Source organism: Phaenicophaeus curvirostris, chromosome 28, assembly GCF_032191515.1.
Source record: "Phaenicophaeus curvirostris isolate KB17595 chromosome 28, BPBGC_Pcur_1.0, whole genome shotgun sequence".
Classification (NCBI taxonomy): Eukaryota; Metazoa; Chordata; class Aves; order Cuculiformes; family Cuculidae; genus Phaenicophaeus; species Phaenicophaeus curvirostris.
In genome coordinates, this window is record NC_091419.1 from 721,604 (window position 1) to 738,953 (window position 17,350).

At 57.0% G+C, this 17,350-nt stretch overlaps 1 protein-coding gene across 1 annotated transcript in view; it reads right to left on the reverse strand.

Annotated features, from left to right (window-relative positions):
- UNC13A (unc-13 homolog A) overlaps positions 1-9,590 on the reverse strand; it is a 35,849-nt gene extending 26,259 nt beyond the window's left edge. Inside the window, exons 1-10 of the mRNA XM_069877919.1 lie at positions 9,520-9,590; positions 4,143-4,172; positions 3,675-3,774; positions 3,347-3,464; positions 3,020-3,143; positions 2,696-2,769; positions 2,548-2,602; positions 1,583-1,618; positions 821-1,031; positions 197-322 (exon numbers count right to left, since the gene is read on the reverse strand). Of these exons, the coding sequence (XP_069734020.1) occupies positions 197-322; positions 821-1,031; positions 1,583-1,618; positions 2,548-2,602; positions 2,696-2,769; positions 3,020-3,143; positions 3,347-3,464; positions 3,675-3,774; positions 4,143-4,172; positions 9,520-9,541 (896 nt within the window). The 5' untranslated portion in view covers positions 9,542-9,590. The remainder of the gene's footprint in view (positions 1-196; positions 323-820; positions 1,032-1,582; positions 1,619-2,547; positions 2,603-2,695; positions 2,770-3,019; positions 3,144-3,346; positions 3,465-3,674; positions 3,775-4,142; positions 4,173-9,519) is intronic.
- Between the last annotated feature and the right edge of the window lie 7,760 nt (positions 9,591-17,350).

Below are 17,350 nucleotides of genomic sequence, written 5' to 3' on the forward strand. Positions count from 1 at the left end.
GGACACCACGGAGCCAAGAGACACCCAAAGCATCCCAACGCTGCTCCTCTGCAAGGTGGTTCATGGCAGGGACAGGGGGACTCCATGGCAGCACAAGGCCACCCTTGCCGGGACTGGTGTTGGCCTCACCATGGCTGCAAGGACCAACCACAGCAATCTGTGACGGCACACGGCACACAATGAGCTAGCGACCCACCTATCCGATAGGTCTAGGGACCGCCTGCTCTCAAAGGATGGCTGGCGGCTGGTCCGCCTGCTCGACTCGGAAGCGGACTCAGCGTCGCTGCGTCCATTTGTGGCAGAGTCTACGCTACCATAGCGTCTGCCGGGGAGGAGAGGAAGATGATCAGAAAGGTTCTGGGCATCATGCCACCGCCACCCTCCACGCCCCTGCATCCCCTGCCACTGTGGAGATGCCGGCAGGGAGGCTCTGTCCTGGTAGATGGGGCTGGCACCTTGGGCTGGATGCTGGTGAAGAACTGAGCCATGCGGTGACCATGGGGACAAAGCATCCCCGACCTACAGCCACATCTGCTTCCCCAGCCAGGCCACATCCCAGAGCTCAGCTCCCAGCAAGGACAACAAGGGGCTTGGGTGTCCTCAAGCACAGCAAGGAGAGGAAAGCAGTGACTCGAAGGCTTGAAAACTTTCCAGTGAGAGGAAAAGCTTGGGGCCAGCACCATCGCCCTCTTCCTCACCTCAGCATCCTTCCCTCCGTCACCCACCACCCTGGCATCACCCTGGGGACCTGCTGGCCTCTGCCACCTGTGGGGGGATTGAGAGAGCAGGTCCTGGGGCAAGCTGGCTGCGCTGATGCTACCTGATGGGACGCTCGTCTGAGTAGTCCATCTTGTAGCTCTGCATGGAGTCAGTGTAGGAGTCGTGGGAGCTCTGCTGCTGGTGCCTCATGGGGTACTGGTGGACGGAGGCATTGGGCTGCGAGGTGGTATAGTACGGTGGTGGGATACTGTTGCTGGTCTCACTGCGGTAATCACTGTCCCGGTCATCCACTGTGCTGTCAGGGTCATCATCTGCAAGGGGACGCAGTGAGTGGCACTGAGGACAGCCCTACAGCTGTGGTGGCCAGGGACACCCCAAATCTTCTCCATGCCAGGCACAGCCCCACTACTGCCCCCACTGTGTTTCCACTGTTGGTGAGAGGATCCAGGAAGGGTTGAGGGGCAAGCTGCACGTATCCCCCTCTGCAGAAAGGGGCTTGGGGGCACAAGGGAGGGCAGAGGGGGGAAATGGGATGTACAGAAGGGGGAAGAGGAGAACAGGATGCAGGGACCTCCCATTGCCCCACCAGTGTTCAACCACAGAGGCAAAGCCTGAGCTGCTTATTGCCACCAGGGCACCCCAAGGGCACAGAGCCTCATGTTGCCATGTCCCCATCAGGCTGTTGGGACAACCACGCCCAGGACAGGGTGCTTGGTGTCTCTGTCCTCACCCAGCACAGAGCCACAGCATGAGGCCACCACTGGACCCGAGCTCCAGGTGCCCTGGCCAGGCTATGGAATGGCAAAGGGGAATACACTGGGGACCACCGAGCTGGGAGGAGAGGAGGGGACAGGATACTTACTCTGCTGTTCTCCCCAGCCAAAATAATTCCAGTTGCCTACAAAAACAAAACAAACAAAACAAAAAACAAAAAAAAAAAAAGAGGCAGCTGCAGGGCAGCAGCAGGATCTGTCTGGGATGTCTCCCAGGCATGGTGGCACCTAGCTGGGCTGGGGACAGTGCCTCAAGATGGGCTTGGGGCAGTGCCCAGGATGGAGCACATTGACACTGGGCCATGGTGGGGACAGGAACTGGGCAAAGCAGTACCAAGAGGGGACAGGGATGGGTCCCTGTGGATTCTGTTATGGTAATGATCAGACACATTGCCTTTACAAGCTGTTACTGCTAAGTTGTGATGAGTCACTACTAATCATTTGCTTTCTTTCTTGCTGTAATAACTTGAGTAAAACTTGATTTCACTGAATCTGGGCCTTTATGATGATTTTTTCCTAAAAGTTCCTGAGTATTTGAGAGTTTGGGCTTTTATGATGGTTTATTTTTCTAAAAGCTCCTTGGTTTCATAGAGTTTGGGTTTTTTATGATGATTTTTGCTAAAAGCCCCCTTTGTGGTAAAACAGTTGGGACAAAGTGAGCTGCCATCCCAAATCCCCCAGACCCCTCTGGTGTTCCTACCAGACAGCCTCCACACCAGCCTCGCTGCCCCTCACCCGGGCTCCCCAGGGCATCATCCTTACTAGCCCCATTGCCGTACCCCCCAACACCCCTCTCCCCTCCAGCTCAGCCCTATGGGAGGGCTCATGCACTGTGGGGCAGGGACACAGTAAGGCAACACCAGCAGACACAGAAGGGAGGATGGGAACAGGGGTGGGAGCAGCATATGGAACAAGGTTGAGGCCTGCTTCGGTTGGGGTCCAGCTGTCCCAAGACAGGTGGAAAACCCACTCATGTGCATCCCTCGTGTGGGGAGATGGGGGCACAGGGCAAGGTGGGGGTCCTGAAGCAGAGCAGGGACAGGGTAGCACTTACAGCACTGGGAGCTGTGAACAGGCAGAGGCTTTTCCTGCTCCTCCTGGAAGGCATACTGCAAAAAGACAGGCCGATGAGGGCTGCATGCTCACAGCATTGCTGCTCGCTGCCCAGCCCTCACCTTGGGCCTGACTCTGCACTGACTTACATCATCCTGGTCTCGCATGGCATTGAGCTGCTCCAGCTTCTTGGCCCAATACCTGGCCTCCTCCTCAGGGATATCTGCAAGGGCAAAGACCCCAATTGGTATGCAGACACACACACGCCCCCAAATCAGCGCCCAGCTTTTGGGGCTACAGGATCATAGGATCATAGAATCATAGAATGGTTTGGGTTGGAAGGGACCTTAAGACCACTTAGTTCCAACCTCCCAGTCACGGGTCTCAGCCCCAGCCTTGAGCCTCACAAGCATCCGTGGGGCTCAGGGCAAAGGACACACCCCGAACCCAGAGTGCCCAGGGACGGTACCCACCCAGCGGCAGCTCGAAGCGGGTGTCCAGGAGGATACGGTGGAAAGTGGGATCCTTGGTGCCCGAAATCTCATTGTCGGTCATGATGACCTGGGAGTCAAGTGTGAGCCATTCCCCAGGGCCCTCCTGTGGGGCAGAAATAGGGGTAAGAAGAGCTTCCGGGGATCCCCCTTCCCTGACCCCACAACCTCGTGCAGGCAGCATCCAGCTCCAAGCGTGGTCCTCCATATGCAGGGTTGGGAAAGGCTCTGCCCCAACCAAAGGACAGACAGGAGGTGGCTAAATGTCTCTTAGGGTCTGGTGGGGGATGGATGTGCCTGGCTCCCTACCTCGTTTGACTGCCGGATGGTCCGAAGCGGGATCCACACTGTCCCCACCATGGTGTCCCAGATAAGCCCCTTGTTCCACACCTCTACTGTCAGGCCCAAGTCGAGCCGGTTGATCTCACTAGGAGGGAGGGAGATGTGTCAGGTCACCCCCTTCCCCAGCAGCTACCCGGGGCCACCCCCATCTCTGCCTGCCCCCATGGCCCCGGGACTCAGGTAAGCCCCCCAGGGCTGGGGTCTGGGGGCACCAGCAGGGAGGGATCTGCCCTTGATGGGGGGATAGAGAGGAACAGCAGGGGTGGAGGCCCTGAGGTGGCCCCTGGACACTCACAACATGAAGTCCTGCTCCCAGGAGGGCAGGTTGCCCCGCACTGCGATGGTTGTGCTCTTGACATTTTGCACCTTCAGTGTCACATAGGTGTTAAACTTCTCTGTGGGAGTAAGCAGAGGGTGAAGTGGCCCCCACTGGTCCCCCACCACCACCAGCCATGCTCCCACCTCCTTGACACACCCCCACTGCCATCCTCCTTTGAGGTCCCCACACACTGCACTCAGTACCCTAGCCCCAGTTGCTAGTCAGGATGGACCCCACATTGCTAGGAGCGGAGGCTGTGAGCCCCCCAGTCTCACCCAGGGCACCCTCATCTCTATGTGTGCTCCCCACCACGCTTGTCAAACGAGGCCTCCAGAGCTGAGGCTAAGCTGGGGTCCCCTCACCACCCCTCAGCCCTTCCTCTGGGTCTTGCCATCTCAAATCAGTCCCTGGCCCTGCACTCCAGCCCTCCCAGGGGCTGCTTACCTTGGGGCCCGTCGAACTTGGCCTTTTTAACTGTGGGGACAGAGAAGGAGGGAAGAGATTAAACCTGAGAGCCCAGTGCAGGGGAGAGGGGACCCCCACCAGGGTGCCAAGGGAGTGGGAGGATTCCCAGCTGCAAAGTGGCTCAAGGTGGTGGGATCCCTCCTGCTGGTGTAAATCAGGAGTCCCCAGTGCCAGGCATGAGGGAGGGGCATCAGACGTGAGCTGGAGATGGGCACCACAGGGGAGAAAAGCACACGTGCATACACACACACACACACACACACAACTGCCACTTTGGGACAACTTTTCAAACATCTCTTTGCAACCCCAAATGACCAGCCTTCATCTCACTGCGGTCCCTCTCATGTGAGGACAGGCTGAGAGAGTTGAGGTTGTTCAGGCTGGAGAAGAAAAAGATTCAGGGAGACCTTGGAGCAGCTTCCAGTACAGAAAGGGGCTCCAGGAGAGCTGGGGAGGGGCTTCTGATCAGGGAGGGCAGGAACAGGATGAGGGAGGATGGTTTTAAGCTGAAAGAGGGGAGATTGAGATGAGATCTTAGGAAGAAACTGTTCCCTGTGAGAGTGGGAATGTTCTGGCCCAGGCTGCCCAGAGCAGTAATGGCTGCTGGAGGTGTTGAAGGCCAGCTTGGATGGGTCTTGGAGCAACCGGATCCAGTGGGATGTGTCCCTGCCCAAGGCAAGTGGTTGTAATTAGATGATATTTAAGGTACCTTCCAACTCAAACCATTCCATCATTCTATGATTCCATGACCTGTTGAGGGGATGTTTACCTCTTGTCACTCCCCTGCTTCTGAATTCTGATCCATTTTGGGAAAGACATGATGCTACAATACAAATCTGGGGGGGAAAGGGATGACAGGGGGAACCCTCCCACTGCTCCACTCCCCACCTTGGGGTACCGGGTCAGGAGTGCCAGGGTTAAGGCTCTCATCGACTCCCAAACACTGACCTAGATTTCATACAGGAAACCTGGGAGGGGGATGGGGGGGTTGTAACCCTCCGGTGCCCCATGGCAGCCCCAGGGGTGGTAGAGATGCTCCCCCCACTCCACAGTAGCAGGGACACCCAAAACTCACAGACATACAGACAGACACCCCCCACCCCTGCCCTGTCCCCATCCTGGAGGATCACCAAGGGGCTGGTTCCCATCCTGCCTGCTGGGGATCCTTCCCAAACAGCTGATTTCATGCAGGGTCAGTAGTCACATCTGGGCTGAATTCTGCTTAGAATCATGGGAACAAACAGTCCCAGTGCTGGTTGATCCCCTAGTTCTGCAGGAAGGGGGTACGGGGGGCTGGTACTCAGATTTTGTCTGCAATGGGGAGGCAAACAGGCAGCTGGGCAGAGACAGGCACCAATGCTGCCAATACCAAGGGGTGGTGGGTCCTGGGGTCTCCTCAGGGCTCAAAGGAGTGGAGCAGGCAGGGACGGATGACACAGCACCCAGAGAATGGTTAAATGACTCTTATGCCAGTGGGTGGAGGACCGACGTGACTGAGGAGGGATGAAAATAGCCCTGGCAATATCAAAGGTAATTTGATTTCATAGATGTGCCGCTCAACAGCCACTTATCACCCACCACCAGCACTGGAAGGGCCATGGGACTGCCACCGGCTCCACACACACCGTGGGGTTCAGAGGAGGCAACATGGCACAAGCAGCCCCTGCCTGGCCCTGGGGCACCTCTAGGGAAACTGAGGCAGGGAGGATTCCTTGGCTTAACCACAGCATGCCACTCAGAACACAACCAGGAATTCTTCAGCTTGGACGCCTGCCCTGAGTAGCCAAGACAGTCACACGCTGGGCAGCTTTTTGCAGCAGCTTTGTTGAAAGGAAGGTCACCAGCCACATCACCAGTAGCTGGGTTCCCGGGAAATCACTGGACTCTGGTAGCTGCAACTGTACTCAGGGATTCACGCATGAGGGTTTGGTTCAAGGCCAGGATCCCAAAGATCCCCTAGCACTGCTGGGTGGGGAGACTGTGGGACTTCATGGGGATGGCGAACATCACTGTGTGTTATTATATGTATTTTTTTTATATATTATATATTATTTTGCATATTGTATATATAATTTATTATTCTATTATAATACTGTACTTGGTATCAGAACCTGCCCATGGGGCACACTCAGAGCTGCACAGGGACCCTTGGTGTGGGAGCTCACCTTTGCCCTGGACCCAGATGCACCCACTGGGGCTGACTACTCTCCACCAGCTGCTGCATCCAAAATGGGAGAGCAGAGGAAGGAAAAGCTCCAAAAATACCCAAGCTGACAGGAACAACTACCCAGGGAACACGTGGCTCTCCTGGCTGTCATCAACTGCTGGGGAGTCCTTATGCCACCATTTGCAGCTGATAGACCTGAGCGGTCCCCAAAGCTGGAGCAGGGCTGGTGGGGCCCAAGATGCCACCCTTGGGCTAAACTCAGCCTGAGCACCCAAACGAGGAGGTGGGGACAGCAGTATCCTCATGAGAGCTGGGTACCCCTACAACAGGCTTGAAGGCCAAGGGTGCTTCCCAGGCTGGGGTAATCAGCCTCCACTCACAGAGGCACTGGCCAGTTGGGGAAACTGAGGCAGAAGGCAGCTGGCAGGAATTGGACTGGCAAGAGAGTAAAAATCAAGCTGTGTTGTAGGCAACCTGCAACAGACCTGTCTGTCCATCCCTCTGTCCACACACCCATCCCTCTGTCCGTCCATCCATTCACCTGTCTGTCCACCCACCCATAACTCTGTCCAACCATGTCTGTCCGTCCGTCCATCCACCCATCCATCCATCCATCCGTCCATCCATCCATCCATCCATCCATCCATCTTCTCCTGTCCATCTATCCCTCATCCATTCATCCATGCACCTCTGTCTACCTGCTCATGTCTCCCCACCCTCCATCCATCTGTCCATCCATCTCTCCATCTGTCTCTCCAGATGCACATCTCCCTGCCCGTCTATCTCTCTGTCTGCCTCATACCGCTTCAGACACCCTCGTCCCTGCTACACGCCTCTGTCCTTGCTCACCCCACATCTCCCAGGACCACTTCAGTCCTGTCCCACAAGTGCACCCCCTTGGCATGAAGTCCCTGGGTGCATGGCCCCAGCATCCCGAGAAGGGCAGGGAAAGACTGGAGGAGGCTCTAGGATGGCACCTCCATCCCTGGGACTCCAAAAATAGGGTGACAAAAATAGCTGCCCCGAGCAAGCAGAGGAAGCCCGAACACACCAGGAGACGTTTCTCATCATCCACCTCCAGCTTGACTGAGGGTGTCACTGTGTGTGACAGCCCCTTAAACAGGAGTAAAGACGCAGTCCTCCTCCTGTCAGAGCAGGGGATCCCAAATCTGGAGCGGGGGGGGTCTGTCTGGGTAGCACACAGAAGCACGCTGGGTTTGGCACAGCTCACAACCTCCTCTGCAAGCTGTTGTGGGGCAGACTGGGTTCCTCTCAGTACAGGGCAACCAGCACCCCTAACCTGGCTTCCACCAGCACCAGCCCTGCCTCCTCAGCTGCCTGCACCCCTGACCCAGCATCCCTGAGCCTGAAGGGGGGCAATGCCTGCAAGAGAAAAGAGGACTGGGAGGGGTGATTGGGGGCAGGGGGAGGTATTTAATGGTTTGCAAGGGAGCACTGGGAAAGATAGGAGGATTTGGGGGCTTATGGGATTTGTTCGGGAGGGGTGGGAATGTGGGTGGGGGTAGATGGAGCTTGGGAGCAAAGAGAGGTGATTGGGGTGGGGTGTGGGTCAGGGGATTTGGGGATGGGTGCAGGACACTGGGAGGGATCCACGGGATGTGTGGAAGGTGTTTGGGAATGGGGGAGGAGGCAGGGGTGCTGTGCCTTGGGGGAGGCTAGGGACATACATGGCAGGGGGTTCTTGGGGTGGGGGGTATTTGGGCAGAGGTGGGAGAGGGAGGGTGGACGGGTGGGGGTGTGAGGGGGAGTGGGCACGTGGGAGTCTGCATTTGCGGAGCAAGAGAGAGGAGGGAGGAGGAGGGGAGGAGTGGGGAAGAGGGGAGGAGGGGGGAAGAGGGAAGGAGGGGGGAAGAGGGAAGGAGGGGGGAAGGGGGAAGGAGTGGGGAAGGGGGAAGGATGGGGAAGAGGGAAGGATGGGGAAGAGGGGAGGAGGGGGAAGAGGGAAGGAGGGGGAAGAGGGAAGGAGGGGGGAAGAGGGGAGGAGGGGGGAAGAGGGGAGGAGGGGGGAAGAGGGGAGGAGGGGGGAAGAGGGGAGGAGGGGGGAAGAGGGAGGGGTGAATAGGGAAGGAGGGAGGGGGAGGAGAGGAAAGGAGGGGGAGGAAGATGAGGGAAGAGGGAAGATAGAGGGGAGAGAAGGAGTCGAGGAGAAGGAAGACGGGGGGAGGGGGGGGGGTGAGGAAAGGAGGGGGGAGACAAGGGAGCAGGGAGGAGAGGGAAGGATGCCGGAGAGGGATAGACAGGAGATGCCGGGTGAAGCGGTGCGGGGGCAGACCCCCCTTCTCTCCCCACGGCGGGGGGAGGGTCAAGGTGCCCCCACCCCCACTGCCGGGTCTGGCGCCGCGCGCGCGCGCCCCCGCCGGTTCATTCATAAATTCACGCGCCGGTTTTTTGTCAATGGAGCCGTTCCCACGACCCTCCTCCTCCCCCCACCTCCGCCAGCCCCGGGAGCCACGCTGCCGCCGGAGCCGGGGGGTCGAGGGGTGCTCGCTGCCCCGGTACCGGGTGTCTCCTGTCTACCCCTCACCGCCCGCCCGCCCCCTCCGAGCGCCCTTCTCCCTTCTCTCCCATCTTCCCCCATCTCCTCCCTACTTTCCTCTCCCCCCCCCCCCTTTTTCCTGCTCTTTCCCTCTTCCCCATCTTCCCCCCCCACACTTCCTCTCTCCCGCCCCTCAAATGCAGACCCCCACGTGCCCGCCCCCTCGAACACCACCATCCGTCCACCCTCCCCTTCCCACCTCTCCCTAAATACCCCCCACCCCAAGTACCCCCCGTCACGTCTGTCCCTAACCCCCCACCCAGGCACAGCCCAGTCCCCCCATTCCCAAACACCTTCCACACATCCCATGGATCCCTCCCAGTGTCCCACACCCATCCTCAAGTCCCCTGACCCGCACCCCACCCCAATCACCTCTCTTTACTCCCAAGCCCCATCTACGCCCATCCACATTCCCACTCGTCCCGAACAAACCCCATAAACCCCCAAATCCACCTATCTCTCCCAGTGCTCCCTTGCAAACCATTAAATACCCCCCCAAATCACCCCCATCAACACCCTCTCCTCGCTCCCAAGCCCCATCTACCGGGTACCAGGGCAGCGAGAACCCCCGCCCCCCTCCCCGCTGGGCAGCGTGGCCCCCGGGGCCGCCCCTCCCCGCCGTGTCCCGGTACCTCGGACGCAGAGCAGCGACATCGTCCCGGCGTTGGGGGGGGGGGGGGGGCCTGGCCGCCGCCGCCGCACCCGCCCCTCTTGGCTTAGCGGGCGGCCATCTTGCTTCAGCACCAGGGACAGCGCCTGACGTCAGCCCCACCGCCCCCGCCCGCGAGGAGCCGCCCCCGCCACGGAGCCCGGGGGGCGGGAGCGGGCCCCGCTCCGGGAAGGGCCCCGGCCGTCCTCCCCGTGTGGCACCGGGGCGGCCTGTCGCGTCCACACTGACCGGCTGAACCATAGAACCATGGAATCATAGAATCATGGAATCGCTTGCTCGAAAAAGACCTCTGGGATCATCGAGTCCAACCATCCCGGTCCAGTACTAAACCAGATCCCTGAGTACTTCCATATCCCTCAAGGGATGGGGACTCAACCACCTCCCTAGGCAGCTTCTTCACCCTGCTGGTGAAGAATTTTTTTCTAATATCCAATCTGAACCTGCCCTGGCACAACTTCAGGCCATTCCTTCTCCTTCTATTGCCTGCTACTTGGGAGAAGAGACCAACATCCACTTCACCACAACCTCCTTTCAGGCACTCGAGGACAACGATGTGGTCTCCCCTCAACATCCTTTTCTCCAGGCTAAAAACCCCTAATCCCCTCAGCTGCCGCTCATAAGGCTGTTCTCCAGCCCCTTCCCCAGCTCCATTCCTCCTCTCTGGATGAACTCCACCACCTCAATGTTTTTCTTGCAGTGAGGGGCCAGGTGGCCAAGAAGGCCAAGAGCATCCTGGCTTTGATCAGCCATGGTATGGCCAGCAGGAGTAGGGAAGGGATTATCCCCTGGACTCGGCATTGGTGAGGCCACACTTCGAATCCTGGGTTTAGTTTTGGGCTCCTCTCCACAAGAAGGACATCAAGGGGCCAGAGACATCCAGAGAAGGGAACAGAGCTGAGGAAGAAGCTGGAGCACCAGGGTTCTGAGAGAGGCTGAGGGAACAGGGGTTGTTCAGTCTGGAGAAGAGGAAGCTGAGGGGAAACCTCAATGCTGTCTGTAGCTCCTGCACGGAGGTTGTGGAGAGGTGGGTGTTGGGCTCTTCTCCCAAGTAACAACTGATAGAATGAGATGAAAAGGCCTCAAGTTGAACCAGGGCAGGTTTAGATTGGGCATTAGGAAAAATTTCTTCACTGAAAGGGTTCTCGGGCATTGGCAGAGGCTCTCAGGGAAGCATCTGAGTCCCCATCCCTGGAGGGATTTAAAAGATGGGTAAATGTGGTGCTCAGGGGTCTGGTTTAGTAGTGGACAGGTATAGTTAGACTTGATGATCTCAAGGGTCTTTTCCAACCAAACAATTCTATGGTCCTGCCCCAGTGCAGGTGGAGGTTGTGCTGCCTTACCTACACTGCTCCAAGCCAGGCAGGGGGAGAATCTGTCCTGCCCATCTTGCATGTGGGGGGGGTTGTCTGGCTCATTCAGCCCTGTGGGTCTGTCATGCCCTGGTTGACCCTGGGGGAGGGGTGTCACCTGACTTGCACAGCTGTGGGGGGCTCTGCCCTTCCTACGCAGCCCCAGATGGATCAAGAGTGCAGCATTCACCCCATTACAGGCATGGAAGGCACTCACAGCCCCCAAGGGCAGGAGGCAGCAGGGTGCCACTCTGGGTTTGTTCAGAGATTGGTCTGAGTGGGTGACGGTAAGCAGTCATCATCCCTCCCTAAGAGGGTCTCTCTTCCCTCTCCACCTCCGAATGTCAGATCTGGACACAGTGATCCTGGCTAGTGGTCACAGGGAGGGATCAGCACCCTGGCTCCAGAGGCTGAGACTCATGGGAGGAGTCCTGCATGTGATTGAAGAAGAGCCCCCAACACTGTCAGCTGGGGACATGAGCTCAGACAAGGTTTCATCATCAGCTTGTCCTCATCTGCCTGTCCTCATCTGCCTCCCATCTTGCTGTGGAGCCAGGTGATGGACTCACTTTTCCATCCTACTGCTCCAAGCGTCATTGTTGTAGAAGCGAGGGTGGCATCGTGCTGCTCTCATGGGGTCATTGCATCTTGCAGGGGCCAGCAGAGGTGGGGTCAGGGACACCAAGGAACAAAAATATGCTAAGGGAAACTGAGGCACAGGGCAGGGAGGGAATATGTGCAGGGCTCCGTGGGACCTGAGTGGCCTGGTCTGGTCTCATATACTGGCCCCTGATCACTAATGCATGTCCCTAGCAGGGCCTGTTCCCCCTAGGAAGCAGTCATGGTCTGGAGCAGGTCAGCCCTCTGCCAAGGGAGGACTAGAGTCACAGGTGGCAGCAGCAGGAGGCACAAAGGATGGACATCCCTGTGTGCCGGCACCACACATCAGTATGTGTGTGGAGCCCTAGCACACACAGACATGCCCACCACATCCACATGTGCACATGCATCTGTAGCAGCACATATGTGTACATACCCTCACCCTCAGACAGGTACCTGTGCACACCCTCCCAAGGTGGCAGCACAGGCAGGGCCACACATGGCAAGCAGTGGGAGAGGCCCATGGAGCCAGGCTGGAGCAGCACGGCTGCCAGCTCCCACTCTTCCCTCCAGGAATGGAGCCCCAAGCACAGGAAGGCAGGTGATGTGGAGTAACTGCAGAGACAGAGCCCTGCCTGCCAGTGGAACCAAGGCATGGAGAGTTGGGCTTTGCACTAACAGATCCATGATGAGGCAGGAGAGACAGGATTGTCCTGGGCAATACAGGGATGTCAAGACTGTCCTTCCCCAGGAAACCCTGGCTGGAGCAGCTGGCTTAGCCCCATCTCCTTGCATGTTGTGTCTGCTTGCCTGGTGCTCTGCTTCCCAGCAGCTCTGCCCCAGGGATGACGGAGCCAGCTCTTGCCAGGGTGGGTGTCAGTGCTTGGTCTGGGGTGGCAGCCAGCACTGTGGCTAACTCCTCCTTCGCCCTCTGTGGGCTGCTTACTCCCTTTCTGCTTCCAACTGGCACGTAAAAAGCACTTCTACTCTCCTATAAAGTCGGGGTGCTAGCCATGATGATGGGCCAACTCTGCTAAACCAGACTGGCTGCAGTGTACTCCCTCAGTTCTTGAAGCATTCTATTTCCCACGGTGCCCACCCCCATGACCATCATCCTGGCAGGGTTAGAGTGCCCTGCAGGGAGTGCAGAGTCCTCCCCCAAATCCTGCCAGGGCCCTTCCCCACAGCCAGGAATGCACTAGGCCCTCCCCAACTCCACCAAGGTCTCTCCACCCCCTAGTGTATTTTTGAGTGCTGTCTTGTGGCATGTTCTCCCTGCCTTGCCAGCGTTGCAGCCCCAAGGCAGGGGAGCCCAGCTTTGAGCAGGACACGTCTCCTCCATTCACAGTCATTGCATCACTTGCACATAGCGACACATGTACGTGCCACACCACACAAAAGCACACAAACACACACGTGATGCTTGTGCACATGCATATTAGTGCATGTGTACATGCAGGCATGCACACACAGGCATGCATGCATTATCACACACATGCTGGCACACACTGCTTTAAAATCATCCTTTCAAGCAGTTCTTAAACAGGAAGATTTTCCTCGTTCAGCGCACTTCCTCTGCCTCCACCTCCACTGAGGGGCCTGCACCCACTGCTGCCTGATGCTGCTCTCCAGCACCCTTCCCCCCCATCCCTGGCACCTAATGTTGAGCTTCTCCCATGGCTCACTTTTGGGTTTATTTTCTGCCCCATGACCTCATTTGGATGAAAACAAGTCTAATGGGAAGGGGAGACGTTCATGAAGTGCTCCTGAGTTCTTTCCTGGGAAAAAAAAGCCTAGCTTTGATCAAACATAAGGATAAAAAAAAATGTATTCAGAAAAAAAACAAACACAAAAACAAAAAAAAACCCAGAAAGTAGTCTCCAGGACTTGGAATTCTTTATTTCCTGGAGCTGAATTCCAGAAACCTCTCTCTCACACTTTTTCCCTCCCTACACATATATATTTCCCCCATCCCCAAATCATTTGGTGTTGTGTGCACGGCGGTGCCCAGTGCTGCACACTCCATCCCCAAAATCTTCTTGTCTACATATCCCCAGATGCCACCAAATCCCCAGTTCTGCATGAAACCAGTTTCTCCTGCCATTCCTGGACATCCATGGGTCCCATCTGCCTGCTGCCAACATCACCCTTCCCACCCACCCAGCAAAGCCCCAGGTCCCACCTGCCTGTACCAGCATCGCCACTGGGCTGAAGGGATACCCCATTCAGCTGCTGCATGTCCTGGCAGAGCTGTAGAGAGGAGCCTGGAGGAGCCAGGCTCTGCCTGCACACCATCTGGGCAGTTAGGCAGGGTTGGAAAACCAGTGGGCACCCAACAAGAAGCAGGGTTTGTCCCAGCACAGTGCCAGGAAGGACCTGCCTGCATCTGAGGATAACAAAGCTATAACCAGTGGTTCAACCACAAACTGGGACTACAGCCAGGGCAACAGGGCCAAGGATCCCCAGCAGGACCTGGAAGTGATTCTCCCCAGTGACCGGATCCTGCCCCTGCACTGTGAGTGGAGATCAGCTCCCACAGCTCTGTGGATCCCCAGCACCTCTGGTCCCTCAGATGAGGCTCCCACACACTCCTCCTTTATCCCTGAGTTTCTACAGGTGTGAGAGCCAATGGGGAGTAGTCCCCCTGGCTGAGCATGCTACACTAGGTGCGTGTGTATTGGACACACACGGATGTGCAGCACTAGAATGGGTGGTGTGGGCATCTGTTGGCCACACATGAACACCCTGTGTGGTCTGAAAGTCCCTGATGCAGGGGCACATGGCATTGTAGGTAGTACCTGCAGCAGCCGCCTTCCCTGGGAAGTCAAATCCAAAGCAACCCCCAAAGCCTCTGAGACCCCGCACAACCCTTTTCCTTCCCATCCCTTGGTGTCCCTCTGTCCTCAAGACATGGGTGCTCCCTCTCAGGCGTGTTCTGCCAGCTGCTGGCATGGCCTCTGTTGTGACAACCCACAAGCCCAACTGAGAGCAGCCGACCTGCCTCCCTCAGGGGCAGCCAAGAAAACTCCCTCATTGAGATTATTCCTTGCCTACATCCAGCTGCTTTTCCCCAAGAGCCCTCTGGGATTAGAGACTACTCTGGGTGCTCCTAGGGCAAAAGGCTCTGCAATGGTGCTGAGACATCAAGCCAGGTACCTTCCGGAGTAGCTGGGTGAGGATGGAGGCGCGAGGCACGGCAGTGGCACCGGTGGCTGAGGGCTCGGTGAAGTGGCAGCTGTGCTACAACGTGAGGGCAAAGATGTGGTGGGTGGTGAGTGGGGGCAGCTGGACTGGGAAGACAGGGTTGGGTCTTGACTGCTTGATTTTGGAGGAGGAAGGCCAGTTGTGGGATAGAAGTGGGACTTCGGGCTGAAGATGTGGGGATTATGACACAGCCCTGGCTGGGATCAAGGGAGAAGAGGGTTGGGGTGCAATCTGCTCGCTGATGCTTGTTTCATCCAGTGGTTACCCTGCACTGGAGGTTTGGCTTTCTATTTCTCCCTGCTGATCTTGGCCTTACTCTGGGTCCTGGCCAAGCCTGGGATCCTGATGGATTGTCCTCATCTCCACTCCATGTGCTTTGCTCCTGTTAATGCTTTTTGGAGAAAGCCTTGCTGCCAGCAGGGAATAGCGTCTCCCTACTTGGCTGTGAAGGTCTCTGCTGACATGTGAGCCTCAACCAGCCTCTGCCAGCCCCTGTCCTTGGGACGGTGCCTGCCAGAGGACCTGGGTACCTGTCTGTCCATTCCCCAGCACCCACCCTGGCTCAAGGCAGGGCCTAGGGATCACCTTAAGCTGGATTTAAGGCTGTTTCGGGTACAGATTGGTTTTGGGAAGGAGAGGAATCTATCCACAGCTTCACAGAAGAAGGTAGAGCCGGGACTGTGGGTCTCTGAGGAGCAGCCAAGGTTTCTGCCCAGGTGTTCGCAGCAGCTCCCAAGCTCCCATCTCCCTTTGTAACGGCCCCTACAGCTCTCCCAGGCTGGTGCGTGGGATTTCTGGGAAGCAGATGGGCTGAGCGGATCCCTGCCAAGAAGCACAAGCCATTGTCATTGCAGCAGCTTGAGCTTGTGAGGAAAACGCAAAAGCCCCAACCAGGAGCAGCACAGAGTGCTCAGACAAGGATGAACCCAGGGGACAATTGAATGTCCTCATCCTTGTGCAGGGATGGCACCTGATGTGATGCCAACTCCACCAGGGCTCAGGCACGTAGGGCAGGGGCAGAGCAGGAGGACAGATCCTGCTGTGGGTGGCTGTGGTTTCCAGGGCAAAAGGCTGTGCTGATATCAAAGGGCTGTAGGTGCAGGCCACTGGCTTTTTGCTCCCCTCCAGCAACTCCCTGTGACACGGAATGCAGTGCCCCTTTGCTCAGGAGCACCCACGCTGCCCCAGAGACTCAACGGCCCTGCCTGCCACCACAAACAGAGCTGAGGCTTCAGAAGGAGAAAATTGGGCCTTTAAGGTGGCCCCCGCATCCCCAGGCTGCTTTAATTTGCAGTTGCTGGCATGGGGGAGCCAGGTTGTGCCAGGACATGGGGGCAGTGGGTGACGTTTAGTGGGCCAGGAGAGGGGCTGGTGGGAGCCCAGGGGCTCGGGGTGGGTGTTGGGGTGGCCACACCGCTGGGTGAACGGTGACGTATGCATGTGTGCTGGCTCTCACATAGGCAGGCAGTGCCCCTCACTGCAGCGAGTGCAGGGCAGGGGAGGGCTGAGGGGGCTGGGAGCATGCAGGGAGCTGTGCCAAAACAGTAGGACCCTAAATTCCAGACAAGATTGGTCCTTTCAGAGGGCTGGAGCACCTCTCATACGAAGACAGGCTGAGAAAGTTGGGGTTGTTCAGCCTGGAGAAGAGAAGGCTTCAAAGACACCCCTTATAGCAAACTTCCAGTATCTGAAAGGTCTACAAGAAAGCTGGGGAGGGACTGTTTACAAAGGCATGGGGTGATAGGATGAGGGGGAATGGCTTTAAATTGGAGAGGAGAAGATTTAGACTAGACTTAAGGAGGAAATTCTTCACAGTCAGGGTGGGGAGGCCCTGGCCCTTGTTGCCCAGAGAAGTTGTAGCTGCTCCCTCCCTGGAGGTGTTCAAGACCAGGCTGGATGGGGCTTTGAGAGACCTGATCCAGTGGGAGGTGTCCCTGCCCATTGCAGGGGGTTAGAATTAGATGATCTTTAAGGTCCCTTCCAACTCAAACCATTCTATGATTCTATGATTCTTTCAGCTCCCTCAGCCCACATTGCACACCAAGGAGACAAGCACATCAGCTGCCTGATTTTAACCCCTAAAACATTTTGGGAATCCACCTCCAGTGCCCCCACCCTTGGGAGACACTGGCAGCCCCCAGGATTGTCTGTCCTCATCCTGTTAGCAGCAGACTTCGAAAAATAAACACTATTTTGTGGAATCAGGGCTGAGTGGAGATGCTTTCACTGGGGGTGAAAGATGTGGATTGCTGCAGCCTCTCCCTGGCTCACATGTAGGGATCTCTGGCTGGGAAAGTGCCCTAGGGAAGGCTGGAGCATCCCAGGGCTGGTTTACAGTCAATACAGACTCCCAGCACTGACCCTGTCCACAGCCACCCAGTGTAGCGATTAAGGCACGAACCCCATCGATGAGGCAACAAGTGAGATCACCTATATTGAGTGGATGCAAACCTTATATAATGTTTCTATATCCAGTCAGCAGCTACCCCAGTGAATTTCCACCTGTGAGAAACCTGTAGTTACAGCAATAGTGTGCAACCCACTATTTACCACAGATGTGGCCCTTATCTTCATGTTTTCCGTCTAATGCATTCTTTTCTTATTAACTCACAGGTCTTAGTAAAGATTCCAAGGTCTCAA